Source organism: Neovison vison, chromosome 3 (genome assembly GCF_020171115.1).
Source record: "Neovison vison isolate M4711 chromosome 3, ASM_NN_V1, whole genome shotgun sequence".
NCBI classification, from domain to species: Eukaryota; Metazoa; Chordata; class Mammalia; order Carnivora; family Mustelidae; genus Neogale; species Neogale vison.
In genome coordinates, this window is record NC_058093.1 from 43384141 (window position 1) to 43405359 (window position 21219).

The 21219-nt window shown below is 42.8% G+C and overlaps 1 protein-coding gene across 1 annotated transcript in view; it reads right to left on the bottom strand.

Annotated features, from left to right (window-relative positions):
* ASB18 (ankyrin repeat and SOCS box containing 18) overlaps positions 1-12077 on the bottom strand; it is a 63134-nt gene extending 51057 nt beyond the window's left edge. Inside the window, exons 1-2 of the mRNA XM_044240891.1 lie at positions 11873-12077; positions 5237-5239 (exon numbers count right to left, since the gene is read on the bottom strand). Of these exons, the coding sequence (XP_044096826.1) occupies positions 5237-5239; positions 11873-12077 (208 nt within the window). The remainder of the gene's footprint in view (positions 1-5236; positions 5240-11872) is intronic.
* Between the last annotated feature and the right edge of the window lie 9142 nt (positions 12078-21219).

Genomic DNA, 21219 nt, shown 5'->3' on the forward strand with positions numbered 1-21219 from the left:
TCGTTTCTCTAAATGGCCGTGTATGAAATTCGATCAGACCCTAGATGTTCACATTACTACCGCTTGGCCAAGAGCTAAGGCCTTACTGTGAATCCACTTTCACCGTAAATCATTTTATCTTGTTTTGGTCCCCACTGTCCCATTTAATTTCTAAGGGCCACTCCTCCTTCATCCCCACTCCCTGTAGCTTTTTCAAATAATAATAATAAAAAAGTTTTTAGAATAATAAGCTAGGCGGGTGTGTAAGGCTCTGCTTTCAAGAGCTCCAGGACACATTCACCCATGTACCAGAGTTAGTCACACAGACATTAATATAAAAAATGTTAAAATGTCTCAACCTTTTTTCTGAATAACAATGTTAGCACAGCACACCTCATTTAACAAAACACTAAAACATTTTACTTCCTCAGATCAAGTGTATCTATTAATAATGACTTAAATTGTCTGTACTGATTTCACATTATTAAGAAATCTCATTCCCATCATATGGAAGAACACAATATGGTGGGGGGGGGTGGTTTGCGGTGGGAACACCTCGCTAACCTATTTTGCCGACATGGCTACCCAGCCCAATTCGGATCACACAAAACAACAGAGTCCCTTCTCATTATGAATGCAATCTTATCCAAAGGTCAAGTGCTGCTTTCATCTAGAGCCCAAGAGAGCTTTTTTGGAAGCTCCTAACCAAAGGTGCCCTTGAGGGCTGCATATCCACTGTGGTAGAGTGTGAAACAGGCCGCCAGATCCTGAACATGCACAGCCAAGAGTAAATAGCCCTGGAAGGACATTTATAGACTCAGGGGACGTTGCTGGAAAACATATTATCGAAGCTTTCCGTGATAAAGGTGACAACGTTTCTTTACGACTGTCATGGGGATTTAATTACATGATAAAATTGCAGCTCCTGCCTCTTGAGACAAATTGCATGTTAAGACTGATTGTTTTTTATGAATCTCACACTGAGAGCGAAATACTTCTCTCTTGAAGTTGCTTTGATCTGATCGTTATGTCCTGTCACCCTTCATATCCCTTCTAGATATGAGAACTTGGCTTATCCTGCGGTTGAAGAAGGGGGGCTCCCGGTGGGCTTGCTTGGGTGCTTTGCAGCTCAGCATGGAGCAGAGTGGGGCCAGTTTTGTCTGATGGATTTAAAGTTGGCTTCACTCATTTTTTAGTTGGTAAAAAATGAGAACTTTGGGCTTCCAATAGAAAGATAGGAAAAAGGCATTAAAAGAAATGAAAATGACTATTACAGACATATGTAATAAATAATTTTACTAATTTCAAAGGCAAGTTAAAATAAGATTTTTTTAAAAGTCAAATTTTGGAAAACTTCGATGAAACTGATGCTTCTTAATTTGCAGGTAGAGGGGTACATTTCTGTGCAATTTGGAAATATTCTATGTTGAGTTGATACATATGGGGGATTTTCCAGCTGCTAGCAGCCTAGCAGCCTACAGAGGCAAAGAGTAGAAGCCCTTGCCTGTAGGAAGTGTTGCACTTTGTGAAGAGATAGATGAGGCAACTAGTAACTAGTGAGCGGGATGAGATCACTGCCAATGACAGGTGCGGGTCTGATGGGGAGAAGGCAACAAACAGAGCATTATAGTGATGGGAAGTAGGGATGGGGCAGACTTTCTCCACAGGAGGCATCTGAGCAAAGCACAGATGGGGTTGAGGTACAAGGCTAGCTCATGTCCCTTGGAGGGTGTCTGTTTCCTTTCCTTAACCTATAGTGAGGATGAGCAACTATACCCTATTATTTTTGGCTGAGCAAGAGGCAAGGTGTAGCCTCAGAACTGCATTGCATGGGGCCATGAGTGCCGTCTGGAAGGGGGGTCAGGCAAAGGAAGGGTTGTGGGTAGTAAAGAAAAGCAGCATCCAGCAGGCCCAGGGGTCAGAACATAAGTGAGTGGCAGGGACTAGACCTTTGATAGACATGGAGAGGGGTCGCCCAGACCCTACTCTTAGGGAGGACTTGTTACCCTGATGCAACTCCTTCAGGGTTTGTCTCAGCTGTAGAGAGCTGCCTTACTCCAGAATACACCTCTCAAGGCAGCCAGATCCCATGACCACTTAGGTTTGTGGAGAGGTCCTGACATCTTGACCCGATGTAGGAAAACTGTGAGAAGGGACTCCGCTCCAGAGCTCCCCTAGGGTTGGCTACACATGGCACTGTGCCTTCTGTGTCACAGATCAACTTCTCCTCTGCCAGTCTGATTTTCTCCCTCTCTTCACAGGTGTTCATGCCCTGCAAATATCCTGTGAGGCCAACTCTACTCAGCATCAGACTGTGAGCCCCAGAGTCTCTTGGACCACCTGGAAGGTTGGGGGTGTGTGTGTGTGTTGTTAGAGCAGGTGAAGACAGGAGAGCAGAGAGATGGACTGCTCAAGAGCCAAGAAGGGTGTAAGGGATTGATAGTGTCATTGGGGTATTTTTTTCAAAAGTTTTTATTGATTTATTTGACACAGAGAGAGCGAGCGAGTGAGAGAGACAGAGAGCAAGCACTAGCAGGGGGAACAGCAGGCAGGGGAGAAGCAGGCTTCCTGCTGATCAAGGATCCTGATGTGGGTTCGATCCCAGGCCCCCAGGATCATGACCTGAGCCAAAGGCAGGCACTTCATTGGCTGAGCCACCCAGGATCCGCTAGGGGATGGTTTTAACCAGAGTTCCTAACCACTAGTTAAGCACCTGGGATTTTTTTTTTTTTTGGTCCCAATTTGCCATGGGTTGATTCTTTTTAAAAGTACAATTAAAAGTACTTACAAGAAAAAATATAATAGAAAAAAGTCCGGTAATCACACACTATCATATTAATTGTTAAGTTGCTGTCAATATTTTTAAAAGCTTACTGTCAATTTCCACAGCAAACACTTGGCAGAGTGTCATCTGCCTCTCACTGTGCTCTGACTAGTGCTATTTTCCATTACTCACCGGGGTACAGGGCTGGTAAAAGGATGCTGGCAGAAGTGCTTACGGGTAAGTTAGCTCCTGGCACATCTTTCAGGCCCTTGAATACTTGCTATAAAATTTGAACTAGAAGGTATTGGACAGAGGTCACTAGACTTTTTCTGCAAAGTGTCAGAAAGCAAACATTTTAGGTTTTGTAGGTCGTGAGGCAACTTCAGCTGCCATGATAGAATGAAAGAAGTCATTGATAATATGTAAATGAATGAGCATGGCCAATTAAACCTTACTTGTAAAAACTGGCAGCCAGGACTGGGATCATAATTTGTTGACCTTTGCTGTAGGCAGTAGGGAGCCACTGCAGGTTTGTGGGAAGGGGAGAGACAGGCACCTTTAAATAGGAAACAGTCATTGCATCCTTCTCTGTGTGTGCCTTTCCCACTCCTCACTTGAGTGAACCTTCTCTCTCTTCTCAAGGCAAGCTCAACTCAACAACACTCAGCAGAGCATCCAGGTACCCTGGCACACATTTGACATATTTTCCTCACTTTTATCTCTCTTCTGGTTTGCTGAACTTCTTGAATCTGTAAATTTATGTCTTTCATCAAATTTGGGCCATGATTGGAATCTATTTCTTAAAATATTTCTTCTGTTCCATTATCTTCCTTCTCTCTTTCTTGGACTCCATTTGGCTATATTAGATCTTCTAAATTGTCCCACAGTCTCTGTTCATTTTCTTTTTTATTGTTTTACTTGCTGTTCTTCAGGTTGGATACTTTCTGTTGATCTATTTTCAAATTCATAGACACTCTTCTGTTAAGCCCATTATTGACTACAACAAAGCCAACTCTAACTTCAAGAGTGGTGGGTGAGCTGTATTGCCTTAAGGACTCAATTAATAGAGAAGGAAGCACCTCCTTGGTCCCAGTCTCTCCACTGCCATCCTTCCTATTAGAAGATCTCATTCCATTGCTGAATGGATCCTCACTGCCTTTCCAAGATAAGTGTAAACCCTCATCTAGAATTTGTGGTCTCATGTTGTGCTATCTATCCCAACTTAACTTGCCTCAACTTTTCTCCTCCTACTTTGATTTACACAGCCTCATTTCCAGGCAGGCCCCTCTTCATTGCACAGGGTGTTGTGCCCCAGCATGCTTCACTTTTTCTCAATCTACTCCCTCTATTTGGATTCCCTTGCTTTTGATCACAGCCATCTATCAAGGACCAGCCCAAGAGAGTTTTATTGTCCCCCATATGTTATGTGGCCTGTTAATATTTATTATGTACCTACTGTGTGCCAGAATATGGTGAATAGGACAAACCCAGTCCCCGTTCATATCCAGTTGCTGAATTCAGTATTGGAAGATAATGGGCAATGAGATGGAGAAGTAGAACCAAGCTACAGGTAGTCATTTGCCACTTCCAATTAGTGCCTTAGGAATGTTTTTCCTGAACAGAGCTCACCATTGCAGGAACCGCCATCCTCCTGGGAAGGAGAAAAGCCTCTTTGCTATCATCCTCATTTCTTTTTGTTCTTTCAAAACTCTCCAGTGTGCTTGGGAGTGATGCTAATAGAAGTATGTCATCAGCATACATTATTTCTTTATTAGCCTGTTTCTCAATTTTGATTCTGAAAATATCCTGATTTAGTCTAATTGCAATTTCACCGTGTTCCACAGGCAGTGACAATTCATACTGGGGGGAGCTGAGACGTGACCCTTAGGATTTTCCTTCCTGCCCCATATGATCTGAAGCTGGACCATTAGCTCTAAGGCATGCATCTCATCTCATCACAGTGACTCAACCTGCTTCTGGGGAAGAAGAGAGCCTAGGGTGTGTATCTGGTTGAAAGCAAAGAAATATCTTTATTCTAGGTGGTGGGAGATATTTTTTTGTATCTAAAGCAAAGGCTAGAGCCATTTTATTCCTAAATAATTTAGCTATATTCAAAGATAATCTGATGTTATTGTAGGAAAGTGTATTTCTAATAAATTCCACTTGATCTGGGTGAATCAATTCAGGCAGCGCATAATTGAGTCTGTTAGCAAGGACTTTAGCAAGAATTTTGCAATCAGTGTTAATTAAGAAGATGGGACAATAATTTGTGCATAATTCCGGATCTTTTCCTGGCTTGTGAATCAAAGTAATAAGAGCAATGCTCCGGCTGGTGGTGGGATAGTGTCATTAGGTGCTGATTTATAAGTACTTAGAAAGGTTTAATTTCATTTTGCTTCGAGCAGGATCTCCCTGCCCCCACATCGTCTGCTCAGGGTGTGCAGCCGAGATGGTGGAATGCTTCCCTCTCTATCCTTCCCTGTCACTGCTGACCTCCTGCTTTCCATTTCTGTTTTATTCGGCAGCCAAGGACCCCATTTATTCATCCATGTTTTTTCTTAATACTCTTACTTGAATTATTTGAAGCCAGAGACTCTGTGCTATTGACGTGTGTGGGCATGAGTATGTGTGTAAGGTAAAGCAAAAGGGCTGTATGCAGCTTCATTGGGGGAAATTTGTTCATGGATCTTCCTGAAAAATGTGTCTGGGTGGGTATGTATCAAGAGCCCTTCACTAAAACTTAGGAAACATACCTTGTTTATACACTGCTGCTAACTGGCTGTTGACCAATGGAGGAACAAATGTGAGCCTCAGTGTCTCCATCTGTAAAATGCAGCTGTAAGATGGGTGAACTACAGGTATCATGGAATTCTGGGAAGAGTGTTGGATTTACACTTTCCACCAGCTGTGAGTTCTCGGGGGTGTAACATACCCTCTTAGAGCCCCATTTTCATCAGCTGGGTAAGCAGGAAAGGCAATAGCCCTTGGGGAATAGGGACTTAATGAAGGTCATTGATACCTGTGAGTCCTCTCTCTTTGCCTCCACTTAGGGTTGGTTCCAGTTCTAACATGTTCTGGTTTGGGGATGTATTCTCCCTAAAGATTAGAACAGGCTGGCCTTGTGCCAAGCCAGTGCTTATTTGGTGCATTCAAGTTCATAAATCAGTCTACACCACCCTCCAGGAGATACCTTCTTTCTCCCATTGTTGTGGAGTTAGCCATTCCTTTGCATGTGGGGCGGGGTCTACACAGGGCTCTGTTTGGATGTTCCAGACTTCTGAAGGCAACAGGGTTTTGTTAATGGCCTCCACAAACACAAGTCATTGGTCTCAAAACCTTAGTTAGCACAATTTATAAAGACAATGAGAGATGAGCCAACCAACCCCATGTTTTTAAAGTGAGGATATTAAGGTTCAGAGAGATGGACTGACAAGTTCAAGGCCATGGAGGCAGTGGTAGAGCCAAGGCAAGAACTGGGTCATTTCACTGTTAGTTTCTTGCCGTCCCCAGTACACCATTCTCAGAGCCCCCAGCAACATAAATGATTCTGTCATTAGTTCAAATATGACTCCTACAAGGGAGGGGCTGTGCTCATTTCACTGACATTTGACTGTTGGGTTTGTCCTGAGTGATGTTCTCCTCCATGCACAGGGAAGGGGTGGCAGATGTGGCCCAAGGTGATGGTGGCCTCAGTGTCAAGTCTACCAGGGTGCTGGCTGGGTGAGAAGTTGCACTGCACAAACAGACCCCATTTTGACGTGTATGCATATGCCTATCACACATTCCCCACAATCACTCCCCAAGTGTATACATGCTGCTGGGTGCGATCTCTTAATAAAAACCCAATTAGTAGTTCTTTAACTTGCCTCCAGATGCTTAAATACCATTACCCCAAACACAACATAATGTCTCTAGTTTTCTGTTTCAATCAAGAATTCAAGTAGCATCTTGACTTGTATATAATATATCAGCAGCAAAATCATGGAATGCTGACATCCTTAATAATAGCAATTAGTAATCAGTTGTTTCTTAAGTAGTTTGATTACACCAGTTACCAAATTGTACAGTTGATGCATTTGGGGGCAAGAAGGGTCTCGCCACCCCTCCCCCAGCCATCCTTTCTCCCTTTCCATGTTCTTGGTGGTTAGTGAACTGATAGGCATTGAAAGATGCGAGGACAAATGATGCAATCGTCACTAATATTAAAATATTATCCCAAAATAGAATTAAATATTTCTTTACAGAAAGGCTAACCCCAGTAGTATCCATGGGAAGGCAATCCGTCATGTCAGCAAAAGAGCTTAGACTATCTGTGCTAGGCAGCACACACAGACTTTGAGCTCCTTCTCAGAGCAAAGACCTTGTGTTAGGCTCTGGGTACCAATATGTGTTCAGTAAGGTTCTCACCTTCAAGGAGTTGTTTTTAAGTTTTAAATATCTGGTGGGTATAGCAATTAGCCCAGCAAGGCCATGTGTTTCCGTAATTAATGGAGACTGAGGCCATTGTGTCTTTATGGAGGAGGAGAGTCTGTGGGCCAGGTGATCAGGAATGGTCCTCTAGTGGAGGCCATCTGCTGAGCAGGCTCTGGAAGGAAGGGGTGGCCTAGGTGAGCAGAGGAGGTCCTCACGTGCCTCAGAATTTGGGTGCAGCCCTGGTGGGGAGGTTCCTATTGTAATGGGGTGGATGGCATAGATGGGGGAGTTGATTATTGGACAGCTGTGTGCTTGGTCCTGTTCACCTTTTCTCTCTCTCTCTCTCTCTCTCACACACACACACACACACACACACACACACACACACACACACGTGGGGGGAATGCCCCATTCCTGGTCCATCCCAGTCCATCCTTGCAGGGACATGTGAATAGTGTCTTTAGGGAAATCCCAGCCAATGACCTTTTCCCTGCCTGTCTGCCAACTGTGTACGGAGGACACATGCTGCACTTTGTCCCATGATCTGTTAGGGCTAAAATTTCAAGTTCCTCTGACCTCAGCCCTCATCAAGGTGGGGGGCATCTACACCTGGGGAGACTTCTCCAGAAAAAGCTCCTCCTACCATTTTCTCAGCTGGTGCCTCCTTTTCTCATGCTTTTATTGTGATGCTGACATGATGCATTGGAATAAATTATTATTATTGTTTTGTGTTCCCTTTGGTTGAATAGTAAGTTCCTAGTGCAATGAACATGGGGAGTTCACTGACAGATAAGGTCCTTGTGTGTTCATAGTGACAAGCACATGAGAGAGAATGGTTACTTTTCTTTTTCTTATTTTCGCAGATCGTCGTCTTTGGAACTAGACTAAAAAACCTGTAACCAGGGTTGTTCTTGGGATGGAAACTTTCCTCCTCCCCCCTAAATGCATTTCCCAACATTCATCTTGGCTCCTGCCTCTCCTGGCCTGAGTGGGCATTCCAGGTGCTGGTCCTTGCTGCCCCAGCCCCATCCCCCATCTTCATATTTCTCGCCTGGAGGAGAGTAAGTTCTTCACAGTATGGGCTGTATTTCAGCATATTGCCGTAAGTTCTGACCACTCTTCAAGCATTCTAAAGACCTCACATGTATATTTAAATCCAAACAGCTCTTGTTCCTGACAAGGATAGTCCTCAAGGACTCAAAGTTGCTTTGAGAAAGAGCTCATTTGCTCTCACACTCAGCAAAAAGGAACTCATGCTTCACTGCAGGCTGTGACAATGAATCTTTGGGATCATCACCTCAGAGAAGCACAGAGATGATGGGACCTCAACATTGATGCAAGCCAGCGTTTTCCAGGAAGCACCTACAAACTACCAATTCCCCTGGTGACAAAGCCACACCAAGCCTTTAATACACCATTGTGCCAAACTCCAAGCGTATGATTCTGCAGAAGCATCTCCCAAGTTCATTCCATCATGGACCTCTGTTTGGGAAGCCCTCATTGAATCTCATGTCACTGGCCCAGAAAGGGAAAGAGACGTTCCTAAGGTCACACAGCTCATTGGTGGCAGAGCCCAAGTTCCCTTCTTGAATATCCCACTCCACGGCGGGAGCTTCTCCAGACCCCTGGTGATCGCTCAGGGCTGATGTGCCTGGGCTGTGAGCCTGGGAGTCATCCCTCATATCACTCTTGTTTATGTTCTCCACTCTCCCTGTTGCCAGGCACACAGTAGGGGCTCAGCACACTGTCACAATTAGGTCCCTCTGTTTTTGGTCTCCATTAGTAGCACCAGCCTCTACTTGTCACCAAGACCTTCCCATGGGCCCACCCATGCAGTTCTCATCTTTGTCACTGACCTTTGTATTTATCCTGCTCTCTTGGCTGAGACTCTTGTCATCTCTCACCTAGAAACTGTCTTTGGTCACCTTCTAATTAGGCTCTCCTTCCCTTTCTTGTTTCCTTCAAATATTGTTTTCACCTCATGCCCGGAGCAGCATGCCCAGCACACAAGACTGAGCACACTGCACGCTCTGCCTTGGATTCAAGGCCAGCCCTCCTTCCCTATAATAGAGTCACTGGTAACAAGATGTGCCTTAATCATTCAGGGTATGATCACCCTGAAATGAAAACAACCCTGAAGTAACCCAAGCCCTGAAAACATGTCATCAGCAATGAATTGTTCTTGACTTTCTAAATGGTGCACTTCAGCAGGGAGAAGTATATACATATATGATTTAGGATGTAATGGGTTCATCGTGGGAAGGAATGAAACTCTCTTAAAACAAATATCACTGCTTTCAAGTGTCCAGCAGAGTTGTGGTGGTTGGGGGACAGTGAAGGTGGGGCAGGGCAATTAGTAATGTGAAAAGAATATTTTAAATTGCGGATTCCAAATACACCCATCTCCAATGAGCATCGATGGCTTTGTAAAAGGGGATGTCGAGGGTGGACTTGCTTTTAAGCATAGCAGAAGACAGAGGGCATGACCATGGGATGTAACAAATGTAGGCGGGGTTCAGGGACGGCAACCAGGCGTGGCATAGACAAAGGGGGAACCCTCATCCCTGTGTCTGAAGGGGCAAGATGGGAGGTGAGAGCTGTCAGCCAGGAGCTGAGCTTTTGGCACAAGGATGAAGCCATTTGCTGCATCCAACAGGGGTCAGAGTGCATGAGGCAGGTGATGCAGTTCAGAAGGTCAGCTTCATAGACGGGCACAGGGCAGGCAGGGTGAGGTAGGGAGGGTGGCAAAAGAAAAATATAGAGCTTAGTGCTCCAGGTGAAATTGCAGTTTATGATGACTAAGTTCCCTCCTCACACGCCAGGGCAATCTCCTGCACCGGGCAGCATCCCAGGTACTGGCTTGGTGAGACTGCAGTGCCTGTCTATGTGAAGCTAAGATCAGAACAGAGGCGTGTTGTTCTTTGGGCTTGTGGCTCCTGGACCCTTACCCTGATCATGGCCACAGATACTAGGAAAACCAAGGAAAAGAAGAAGCGGGAGATGTTTTCTCCCTATAGCCTAATGCAGCTCGCTTAACTCCCCAGTGAAAGGCAGCCAAGGGGGTACACCCATGCCGTGAGGGAGCAGAGGGATTGTCACCCCCATCCAGACTGATCTGGATCTCCCTCTTCATCACATGAAAGCCCCACTGGCTAGCACCAATGTCCCATGCACACTCCTTTTTGATATATTTTCTGCTTGTGGGAGCATGTGTGTATGTGTGAGTGTGTGTGTGTATGTGTGAGTGTGTACGCGTGCGCACAGGTATACATGTGTGTGCATGCAGGCGTGTATGACAGGACTCAGTCTAGTAGGTTGACAAGAGCCCCCTGTACACCTTGTAGGGGCCAAGCGCCTCTGACAAGCTAGAACACAGCCCTCGTATGTACAGCATAAGGAATAGCATGGAGGACGTTAGGAGAATGAAGGGAAAACTGAAGTGGGGGAATCCGAGGGGAGACAAACCTTGAGAGACTGTGGACTCTGAGAAACAAACTGAGGATTTTTGAGGGGAGAGGGGTAGAATGATGGGCGAGCCCCGTGGTGGGTATTAAGGAGGGCACAGATTGCATGGAGCACTGGGTGTCATACATAAACAATGAATTATGGAACACTACATCAAAAACTAATGACGTACTGTATGGTGACTAACATAACACAATAAAAAAAGAAAGGAAATCTTGCACCAGGGCAAATAGTTCCATTTTTTTTATACAAAGAAGTTCTGTAAAATGACAAAAAAAAAAAAAGAAAAAAAAAGTGGGAAGAGATTGCCTTCCTGAATAGACACATCCCATGTGTACAGGTCTACAAAGAAAAAGAAAGCCCTGTGGCTAAGACTTTGTCCTGAGCTATACCAGAAGGATGGGTGGGCAGGCAGAGGACAAGGACCAGTGCATGCTTTTTCAGTTGCTGGCTCAAGGATAAATATTCACCACCAGCAATGTTCAGGATGTGGTGAGACACACGCTCTCACTGTCGGAGGAAATAGAAACCCTTTTAGAAAGCAGTTTGTTAACTTTTCTGTCCTTGTTTTCTTGTCCTTGTAATTCTGCTCCTAGGAATTTATTTTAAGACTATAACTTGATGTGTTACAGGTAAACAATGAATCATGGAACACTACATCAAACTCTAATGATGTATGGTGACTAACATAACACAATAAAAAATTATTAAAAAAAGGATATTACCTGAATAGGAAAAAACCCCACCATACGAAGGCTGATAAAGATGCTAATTATGGCATTAATTATGGTAGTAAAAATGTAAACAAATATTCCTTTCTTGTTGGCATTCGGTTTAAGTATTTTGTGATTAATCACCTCAATAGGTGATTGAAATTAAGAAGACTATGTAATGTCATGGAAAATACTTTAGCTATATTAACTCAACAGAGCAGAACACAAAATTACATCCGGGACATGGCTATAAGGGAGGGGGTAAATCTACACATGCAGAAAAAGTGGAGAAATGGAAACAGGTGTGTGGGAGGCCGGGGGCCCCAGGAGTGCTTGGTCCTCTGTTTAAATTGTTTGTAGCAGGTACCAGGGGTTGCATAGCAACACACACGGTGCATGCAGCCAAGTGTGTACATATATAAACAAGAACCAGACGGGCAAGCCTCCAGCATGAGCCGTTCTCCCCCATCACCCTTCCACTCCAGGAACAGCTCACCCCTCATAATGGGGAATTTGGTGTCAGACACACGCTGGTTACCTACGAGCGCGCCAACGGGCAGCTGAGCCGCGGGGTCCTTCATCCAGTCATCATTGTCCAGTTCTATGATGGCGTCCACGTGCCCCACTTCCGTGCAGATCAAGTGGCTCACCCTCTCCTCATCCTTGGCGTCCAGGGCAGACTTTAATCTCCTCACTAAATCCGAGTGGAGCGGGTAATCCGGAAGGTGATCAGAGTTGGACATCATCATGCTGTTTGTGTATCGACCAAACTTCTCAACGGAGTCCAAAGGTAGCAGCTGTGGCGCGCAGGGTACTGTGGGTGTTGCTTTAAATAGAACAAACTCGGCTCGCCTTTCAGCTGCTGGGGAGGGCCATTGGCTGGCAGCCCCTTTCTTCACAGGGCCATGGGAATCAAGCTTCCTGAAGGTCTCTGGTTAAGATTATTCTAGGGATGGGGCAGTAGACATGTTGGTAAGTGGAGGAAGAAGATAAGGGGATAGCATTTTAAAAGAGAACTCTCATAGGTACTGTTGAGCAATGCCCTCTTTCAGCAAAAGTGAGATCTTTTCATGAAACTGATTGAAAGGGGAAGTATTACCTAGTGGTCCACTTTCCTTTTTTCCTTGAACATTGACATGATGTGTGGAGATGTGGCAACCATATTATAGCCATGAGGTGACAGTCAAGAGTGGAGGATCAACATACTGAGGAGAATGGAATAGAAGGAGGGGAAGAGATGGCTTCTCAATGACATTTCTGGACCTTTGCTTTAGCTCTGGGCCACCAACCACCAGATTTCCCGTCTTTATTCCTTAAGCACTGTTCACGAGTTTTTGTTGACTTGCACCTCATAGTGTTTCTGGTTGATGTATTCAGTCTACCTTTAAAATCATGGCAATGTCCTGGTTTAGTCTAGAGATGCAGCACAAGAATGTCATAAATAATGTGGATGATCTCCCCAAGCCTTCTGGCCTCTGGCCCTTGAACTCTTGCCTTCCATGACAAAATCCCACTGTATGTTGCTTGGACAGCAGCCAACCCCAGAGTCTTTGAGGAAGGAGCAGTGGCATGGTGGGCTGGGGTCATCAATGAGCAAGTGGCCAATACCCCTTAATGGACTACCTTCCAGTGTCACAGGAACTGAAAATGGACCTTGCTAGAGACATTCTGGGAATCTTGGAAATGGGTTTAAATTTTTTTTTTATTAAAGACTTTTGTTTATTCATTTGACAGAGAGAGAGAGAGATCGCAAGTAGGCAGAGAGACAGGCAGAGAGAGAAGGGGAAATAGGCTCCCTGTCGAGCAGAGTCTGATGTGGGGCTGGATCCCAGGACCCTGAGATCATGACCTGAGCCAAAGGCAGAGGCTTAACCCACTGAGCCACCAGGTGCCCTGGAATTGGGTTTTTGAGATCTTAACTCAATGGATCAGACTTCAGTTCAGATGTCTGACCAACTTATTGAGAGGGTAGTTGCCCTTTGATTCTTCCTATGGCCAAAGAATTGTGAATTTTGACAGGAGAGATTTTTGAACCCGAATTTCCAGGTCCAAATGCTTGGCAGTATCAAATATCTTATGTTTAGAAAGAAACATAACAACACAAGCACCATTTGTGTAAATGCAAAGAGAGGGAGGGTAGTGGCCAAAGGGAAATTATTGGAATTTGGTAAGGTAATTTGAAGAAAAAACCCGAGAATTATTGAGATTGCTATCAAACTTCAAATCAGAAGGGAGGTAAAGATGAAGCACTTGTTAGGCAGATAATAAGATGACAAAGCCTCAAAATATGGCACTCACTGATCTTAATTACCAAGCTATCTGCTGGGTGTTTAATCAGTAGCACATATACTATGCTAATTATTCTGGCTAATTTTGTTATAATGTAATTCTTTATCAACCCTGCTATGTATAAATTAGGAATTGAAATGTAACTAACACAAATTATATTTAAGGCAACATGAATTTCTTTATTTCAGTGTGAAATCTTTTAATCTCTATTTCTTTATCTTTCCTTTTTTTGATTAGCCCATGTGAACCACCCCCTCTACTGTCCACCCTGCCTCAGTGCCCAACAACCTGACTATTATTTGAAGAGAAAGGAGAGCCCAGCACTAACACTCCCCCCAACTTCTTGGAAATCTTATATATGACTATCTCCTTCAGTGATTGTCCTTGAAAGGTGCAGAACGTATTTAAGCAATCAACGGTAGACAGATACTGGCTTTCTCTGAATGAGATAAAGGTTGTTTCACTGTTCTACCTTAATGTTTAAATAATCATCAGAGGGTACCATAATTCACATATTTTCAGTGATATATTGTATGTGACTTATGTCAATTTGTTTACAAATGTGTTTAGTTGAGAACTAATAACACAGATCCTCACAGAAAAGCACAAACATTATCTAGAGTTTTTTTTTTAATGTCATTTGAGCTTGCATCCAAATTAGGTCAGGCTGGTACAGAAGTTGGTGGAGCTGTGCAGAGCCCACTGGCATGCCTTCAGACACTGCCAGACACAGAGCTTTTTAAAAAAATGAATCAGTATTTTTGGTTTTGAATTATTTTGGAGCAAAATAACAATGCTTATTGAATAAAAGAGTACAATGTGGTTCTAATTTAATTTCGGCACCATCAGTGAGAGTCAGTTGCCAGCAGAGGGTCATGGTGTGGGAGAAATGGCCAGTCCCAAATACTCGGACCCCATTGTGACCTCAGGGTAAGGGGCAAGCCCTGGGCATATCCAGATTAACTTGAAGTGACCATGAAGTGAATCCACTTCTGACTTCTTCTTTGAGCCTGAGGTTCTAGAGAACTACTCCTTTGACCTATAGGTTCCCACTAGGAGGCCCCAGTGGCGCATACCTCACCTTTGAATCCAGCCATGGGCCTTCCCAGCTCAGGGTTGCCCTGGGGTTCCCTTCCCAGGCCGTATTCCCTCTCTCTCACCATTCTGTCCTCTCTCTGGATCCTGCAGCCCGGTTTCCAGAGTCTACCATTTCCCTGCTCCAGCAACACAGATGCTTCTCCCTGTGGTCAGAAGCTTTTTAATTTGGCTGAAGTTTCCTCTAAATCCCTTTTTAATGGGTCTCTCATAGGCTTTCAGGCCTGATGGTTTCAACCAGGACATTTGTGTAGAATGTATTTACTGTTGTGTGGCTGGACTGACTTGCCCATCAATCTCCTAGGCCATGGGGAGCCACTTTGTGAAGTGGCATTGTGATGTGGTCTTTATGGGCAGCTCTTTGTGCAAGGAGAAAACAGAAGCCCCTTTCATTCCCTTTGTATTTTTGGAGGCTTGAAACAACGCGATGGGATGTGGGCACAAATGAAATGTGATGAAAGCCATTTACAACTTTTGCAAGGTTTTTCTTTTTCTTTTTTTTCTTCTATTGGGGCATGATTTGTGATGGCACAAGGATGGAGTTGTACAACTGGAGATGCAGACATTTCCATTAATGAAACCCTCAAAGACAAAATAACAAATGAGTTTCATTCAATGAATACGTTTTGAGTCCTAGTGTATGGCAGGCTCTTCTCCATGTGCTGGGAGCATAAGATATGATATACTATGTACTGATTATATGGTTCTGACACACACCAGGCACTCTTCTAAAGGTATTGCATACATAAACTCATTTTCTCCTGGTAACAATCTTGCAAAGTGCTATCATTATTGCCACTGGGCAGAGGGAGAAACTGAGTAAGTGAAACAATTTGCTTTCTAAGTGGCAAAGCTGCTAAGTGACAAAGTCACACTACTGCTAAGTGGCAAAGATAAGATGCAAATAAGTACAGTCTAAGTGTGCCCTTTAAAACTCCAGGTCGAGCTTCTCAGTTGTCTGATTCCTCCCTGAAGATCCCACTCTGCTCTCCTGTAGTCTGTTTCTTCCTCATCCTTCCTTTCTGTTATTTTGTCTTTTTTGAGATGGAGTCTTGTGAGAAAAGATGAGGAAACAGTGGGAGGAAGGAGAAAGACACAAGGGCAAGGCATGCACCGAGAGTATTTGGGGAACTTTGGGAGAAAAAGGTCTATGAGCAACTGTCACGTATGTAGGAAGTGGATAAAGAAAGAAGGAATCTTTGGTTGCTGGATGGTGTTCCCTTAAGCCAGACATTGTGTTGAGACTGGACCATCAGGGTCATGGCTTCTTAAGAATATTAACAGCTAATTACGTGTATCACTGCCATTGACCGAGTGACAGTGATGCATCCATCAAGCACGATGATGGGAGGTGAGGAGTTTGCCTTCTGAAAAGTAAACATGGAAATCAACATGATGGAAAGCAGACAGTGCAGTCACTTTGGGGGTGCAGACGAACAGTTTGAGGGCAGCAATCTGCTTTCAAATTTTAACTCCTAATTCAGATAATCTTAGCAATAAAGGAAAAGGAGAAAAACGGAGAAAATGTATGTCAGTGGTTGAACTTAGAGCAGACTGCATCACCATGACAAAAATTCTGAGCAATTCCTCTGAGAAATAGAGCAGGCAAGATTGAGAAAGAGCTAACCAGCTCACTGTGGGCATGACTGAAAGGAAATGCAGAACGGAGCCCTGGGATGAGTATGGGACTGATCTTGCCTCCTCAGCAGGTTCAGAGAGGGGCCCTGAGAATCACGTGTGTCCAGAACACTAGCATCTCATGTCACATTCTATTTCTGATGCAGGCAGGGGACCCATTAGCTTCTCAGCAGGACAGTCATGTGTGTTTCAGAAAGGGGTCCCATATTGGCCACTTCAAACTAGGAACAATCCAAATGTCATCAACAGTAGAATGGTTAGATAAACTGTGGTATATTCCCACAGGGGGTAAAGATAGAGTAACGAGGAGGAATATACCACAGTTACTTGCGATAAGGGCTTGACTCTCACAAATACAATGTTGAATAAATGAAAGTTGCCAGACACAAAAGAATAAATGCCATAGGACACAATTTGCCTAAAATTTAAAAACAGGCAAAGGTAAACTATAGGGATGGAAGTCAAGACACTGATGACTTTTTCAAGAGAAAGAGGAGGAATTTCAGGCAGTATTTTACTTCTTGAACTGCTTGATGGTTACAGGCGTGTTTGGGATAATTCATTGGACCGTTATGTTGTCTCTGTGTGAACTTTTCCATATGCGTCTTGTACTTCATAATATAAAAAAAGATAGTCATAGAATGTTTCAAAGAAAAAGGCAGCTGAAATAAATACAAGACAAATATTCTGAAGAGCTTTTGTTGAGAGATTCTTCATATTTTGAAACCAAAATATTAATGGCCCAGGAGAGGTGGAGTATGGTTGACAGTATCCAACCCCCCCACCCCAGGACAGATGAAGAACTGGACTTTCCATTACAAATACCAGGAAGCTCCATGGGGATTGATTCAGGGTTGAGGGGTTCCTTAGTTCATCTTCTAGGCACAGTGTTTCAAAGGTCAACTTGTCAGCTAATCAACGTCTGGTTTGGATGATATTTGGTGTATCCAAGATTGTCCAGTTTTTTCCCTCTACCTCTCATTGACTGATCACTTGTGGGAAACTCACTCTTAGTAGTCTGAATGCTCAAAATCTTACCAAAAGAGAGCCCCTGTAAATCAATTAGAAAAATGTAGGCAGCCTAGTGGAAAAGTGGAGAAGAGACTTGTGATGGAATTATGGTGTGAAGATAAACACTTCTGATCCAAGATGAGACTGGACAGTAACCAGTAGAACACTGCCCAATGTCCTGGGTGGTCCACTATTATATAACACATAAATACATGTTGCACTTTGCAGTATGCAAATGGACAACACATAGTCTTTCCAAATGTCCCTGCAATGTTTATTGATACATAGACATTTGCTTATATTCAAAGCCATGTGGAAAGTATTAATAAATTTCCAGAGAAATGTATTTATATTCTCTGACCACAAATATATAAATTGAGAACTTAACAATATCTTTTGGACAAGCAAAGATCATCAAAGCACTTGGGTATTAAAAACAAACAAAACATTTTTTTTAAAATGAGGAGCTTAGATGTTTAAGATAGATCAGTGATAAGAAATTGTTTCAGAGGAATGATAACAAGGGCAAGGTATAGCAAAATTTACCAGAGGTGGCCAAAGCCATCCTCAGAAGAACATTCATAGCCTTCAGTGTTTTTTTTTTTTTAAAGATTTTATTTATTTATTTGACAGACAGAGATCACAAGTAGGCAGAGAGGGAGGCAGAGAGAGAGGAGGAAGCAAGCTCCCTGCCAAGCAGAGAGCCCAATGCGGGGCTCGATCCCAGGACCCTGGGATCATGAACTGAGTAAAAGGCAGAGACTTTAACCCCCTGAGCCACCCAGGCACCCCAGCCTTCAGTGTTTTTATTATGAAACAAGAAAGAAGGGAAATAGGGGAACTAGGCATTCACCTGTACAGCAATATAAAGGTAAAACCAAGAAAGCAATAATGTAGGACTAGTAGATTTAGATAAGAATGACACAGAAGAGATAGAAAAATAGTCAAGATAATTTAAGAACTCAACAATATTTTGAAAAGGAAATATATTAAAAAAAACCTCTAGCAAGATTAATAAAATAATAAGTGAACAAGCACAAATACATAATCTTAGGGAAAAAAAGCTATGTCTAAATAAAGGACATAGTTTTCAATCTTCAGGAAAAAATATATATTTTTTTCCAATTTATTTATTTTCAGAAAAACAGGAAAAATATATTTTAACTCATCTGAAAGTCTTTTTTTTTAGTGGCATTTTTCACATTTTTAAAAAAAGATTTTATTTATTTGACAGAGAGAGAGAGAGAGATCACAAGCAGGCAGAGAGGCAGGCAGGGAGAGGGGGAAAGCAGGCTCCCTGCTGAACAGAGAGCCTGATGCAGGGCTCGATCCCAGGACCGTGAGATCATGACCTGGGCTGAAGGCAGAGACTCAACCCAGTGAGCCACCACCCAGGTGCCCCGACTCATCTGAAAGTCTTAATGAAATGAGTGATTTTTCAGGAAAATGAAAAGAAATAAAAATGAAATAAGGAAAAGGCAGAAAACCAAAGCACATCAATTTTGTTGATGAAACTAAAAAATTCTGCCAGAGAAATATTCATAAAAGGCCCCAATAAAACACAACAAACATAAGAGCAACCATAGCAGAAACAACAAACAGAGGTAGACCAACATCAATTACAAATACATTTATAAAAATGCCATGTAAAATATTGACAAATCAAATCCACCAGTCTGCTGAAAGAATAATACACGTGACCACGTAGTGTTTATTGTAGGATTGCAAAATTTAACTTCAAAAAACCCACTAGTATGTTTTATCTCACAATATGTCAAAAGAGAAACAATATAGTTATCTCACTAGATGCTAAAATAACATTCAATGGATCTAACACCCATTTCTTTAAAAAAAATCCATTTATTTATTTATTTATTTATTTATTTATTTTAAGTACTCTGTACACCCAGTGTTGGGCTTGAAGTCAGGACCCTGACATCAAGAGTCACATGCTCTATTGACTGAGACAGCCAGGCACCACATATTTCTTATTAAAACATCCAGTAAGCTAGAATTAAAGGATGTTCTCTTACATGATAGAAGTTATCTTTCTAAAAGTAACAACTAACCTCATATTTAAAGCTGAAACAGAGATATTTTTTACTAAGATCAAGAACAAAACAGGAAAGCTCACTATCATCCCTTCTTCCCTGTCTCAGTTTGGGATCAATCGAAAGGAGGCATCAAACAGATGCAGCTCAAAATGTCAGCTTCATTACGATAAAGCCAACTGAAGAAGGTGGCTTCAGATCTGAAGCCAGAGAAGCTGGCTAGCAATCCGTGAATTAGGCGAGATGCACAGTCACTGGCAGCTCTGACACTCCTTTCCCCACCCACACCCGACTAGGACTGACCCTTCCCAGGAAGCAGAGAGATCAGAGCGAACCCTCTCAGATGGGCAGACCCATAGAGAATCCAGAAGGGGCTGAGCCATAGAGCCATCTTTTTCCTAAAGATATAATAAAGCGTTCCCAAGGGAAAAGACAGGAGATGAGAGGGAGGCCAGGAGCGAGATAGAAGATCAAGTTTTGCATGTGGAAGCATGAAGCCAAGGGGACCTTTGTATTCTATACTCCTCGTGACATTTTAGCCAGTGTGATGAACAGAAAAATAAGAGCAATAAGTATCTTTAGATAAATCAGAATGATCAATTATTATCTGCACATGATGCAGCTCTTTGGAAAACCCAAATGAACCAACTGACAAATATATTCATTTGAACTTCCAAAAATGTTCAGTAAGCTGGCCAATTTCCCTCCCCAAATGAAAAAATTAATAATCTGAGGGTTTTGAAGGGGTGGGGGGGTGGGAAGTTGGGTGAGTCTGGTGGTGGGTATCAAGAAGGGCACGTATTGCTTGGAGCACTGGGTGTGGTGCATAAACAATGAATTCTGGAACACGGAAAAGAAATAAAAAATTAAAAATAAAAACATTTAAAAAAATAATAGCTTATTTATATATTCTGGCAAAGTTAGATGATTGGGCAAGGTGTGGAGGAGGGAATCCTGGAAAAATAAATTTACTCCAATGTCCAAGAAGCTACAGTGATTTGTAAAGCGTGGCTGTGGCAGAAGAAGGAAGGAAGATCAATGGAAGAGAATACCGGCAAGGTTTAGAATATGAAGTCAGGCATTTAAGTCACTGGCAAGGAAGGGTTTCAATAAAGAGAGCTGAGATAATTGGAAAAATAAAATATCAAATTTGTCATATTATACACCAAAAGAAATCCCAGATAATTTAAAACTTTATTTATTTATTTAAAAAAAGATTTTATTTATTTGTTTATTTGAGAGAGAGAGGCCGCGAGAGAGAAAGAGAGAGAGAGAGAGAGCATGACCAGGGAGAAGAGGGAGAAGCAGAATCCCAGCTGAGCAGGGAACCCAGCGTGGAACTTGATCCCAGGACCCCAGGATCATGACCTGAGCCAAAGGCAGACGTTTTACGGATAGGGCCACCCAGGTGCTCCTAAAATTTAAATAAGGAAAATAAAACCATCTAACCATTAAAGGAGACTATAGATGCATACTTCCATTACTTTGGGATGAAAAAGGTCTCTCTAAATATTAAAATAAGGGCAGAATCTGAAAGAAGACAGATTTGCCCAAACAAGTTTAAACTTTCAAATATCAAAAGCCCTAAAAGTAAATGGGCAGAGCACTTGTGAAAAATATGAAAGATGATCAAACCTTTGTATGTAAAGGACTTCTTAGTAGTCAATAAACACAACTCCAAATCTCCAATGGCAAAAAAAGGGTAAAGAATATTTATGGATTTTTCACAAAAAAATAAGTTAACATGCCAACAAAATTGCTTAAAGTAATGTTAAACTTCACAAACATTCAGAACAATGCA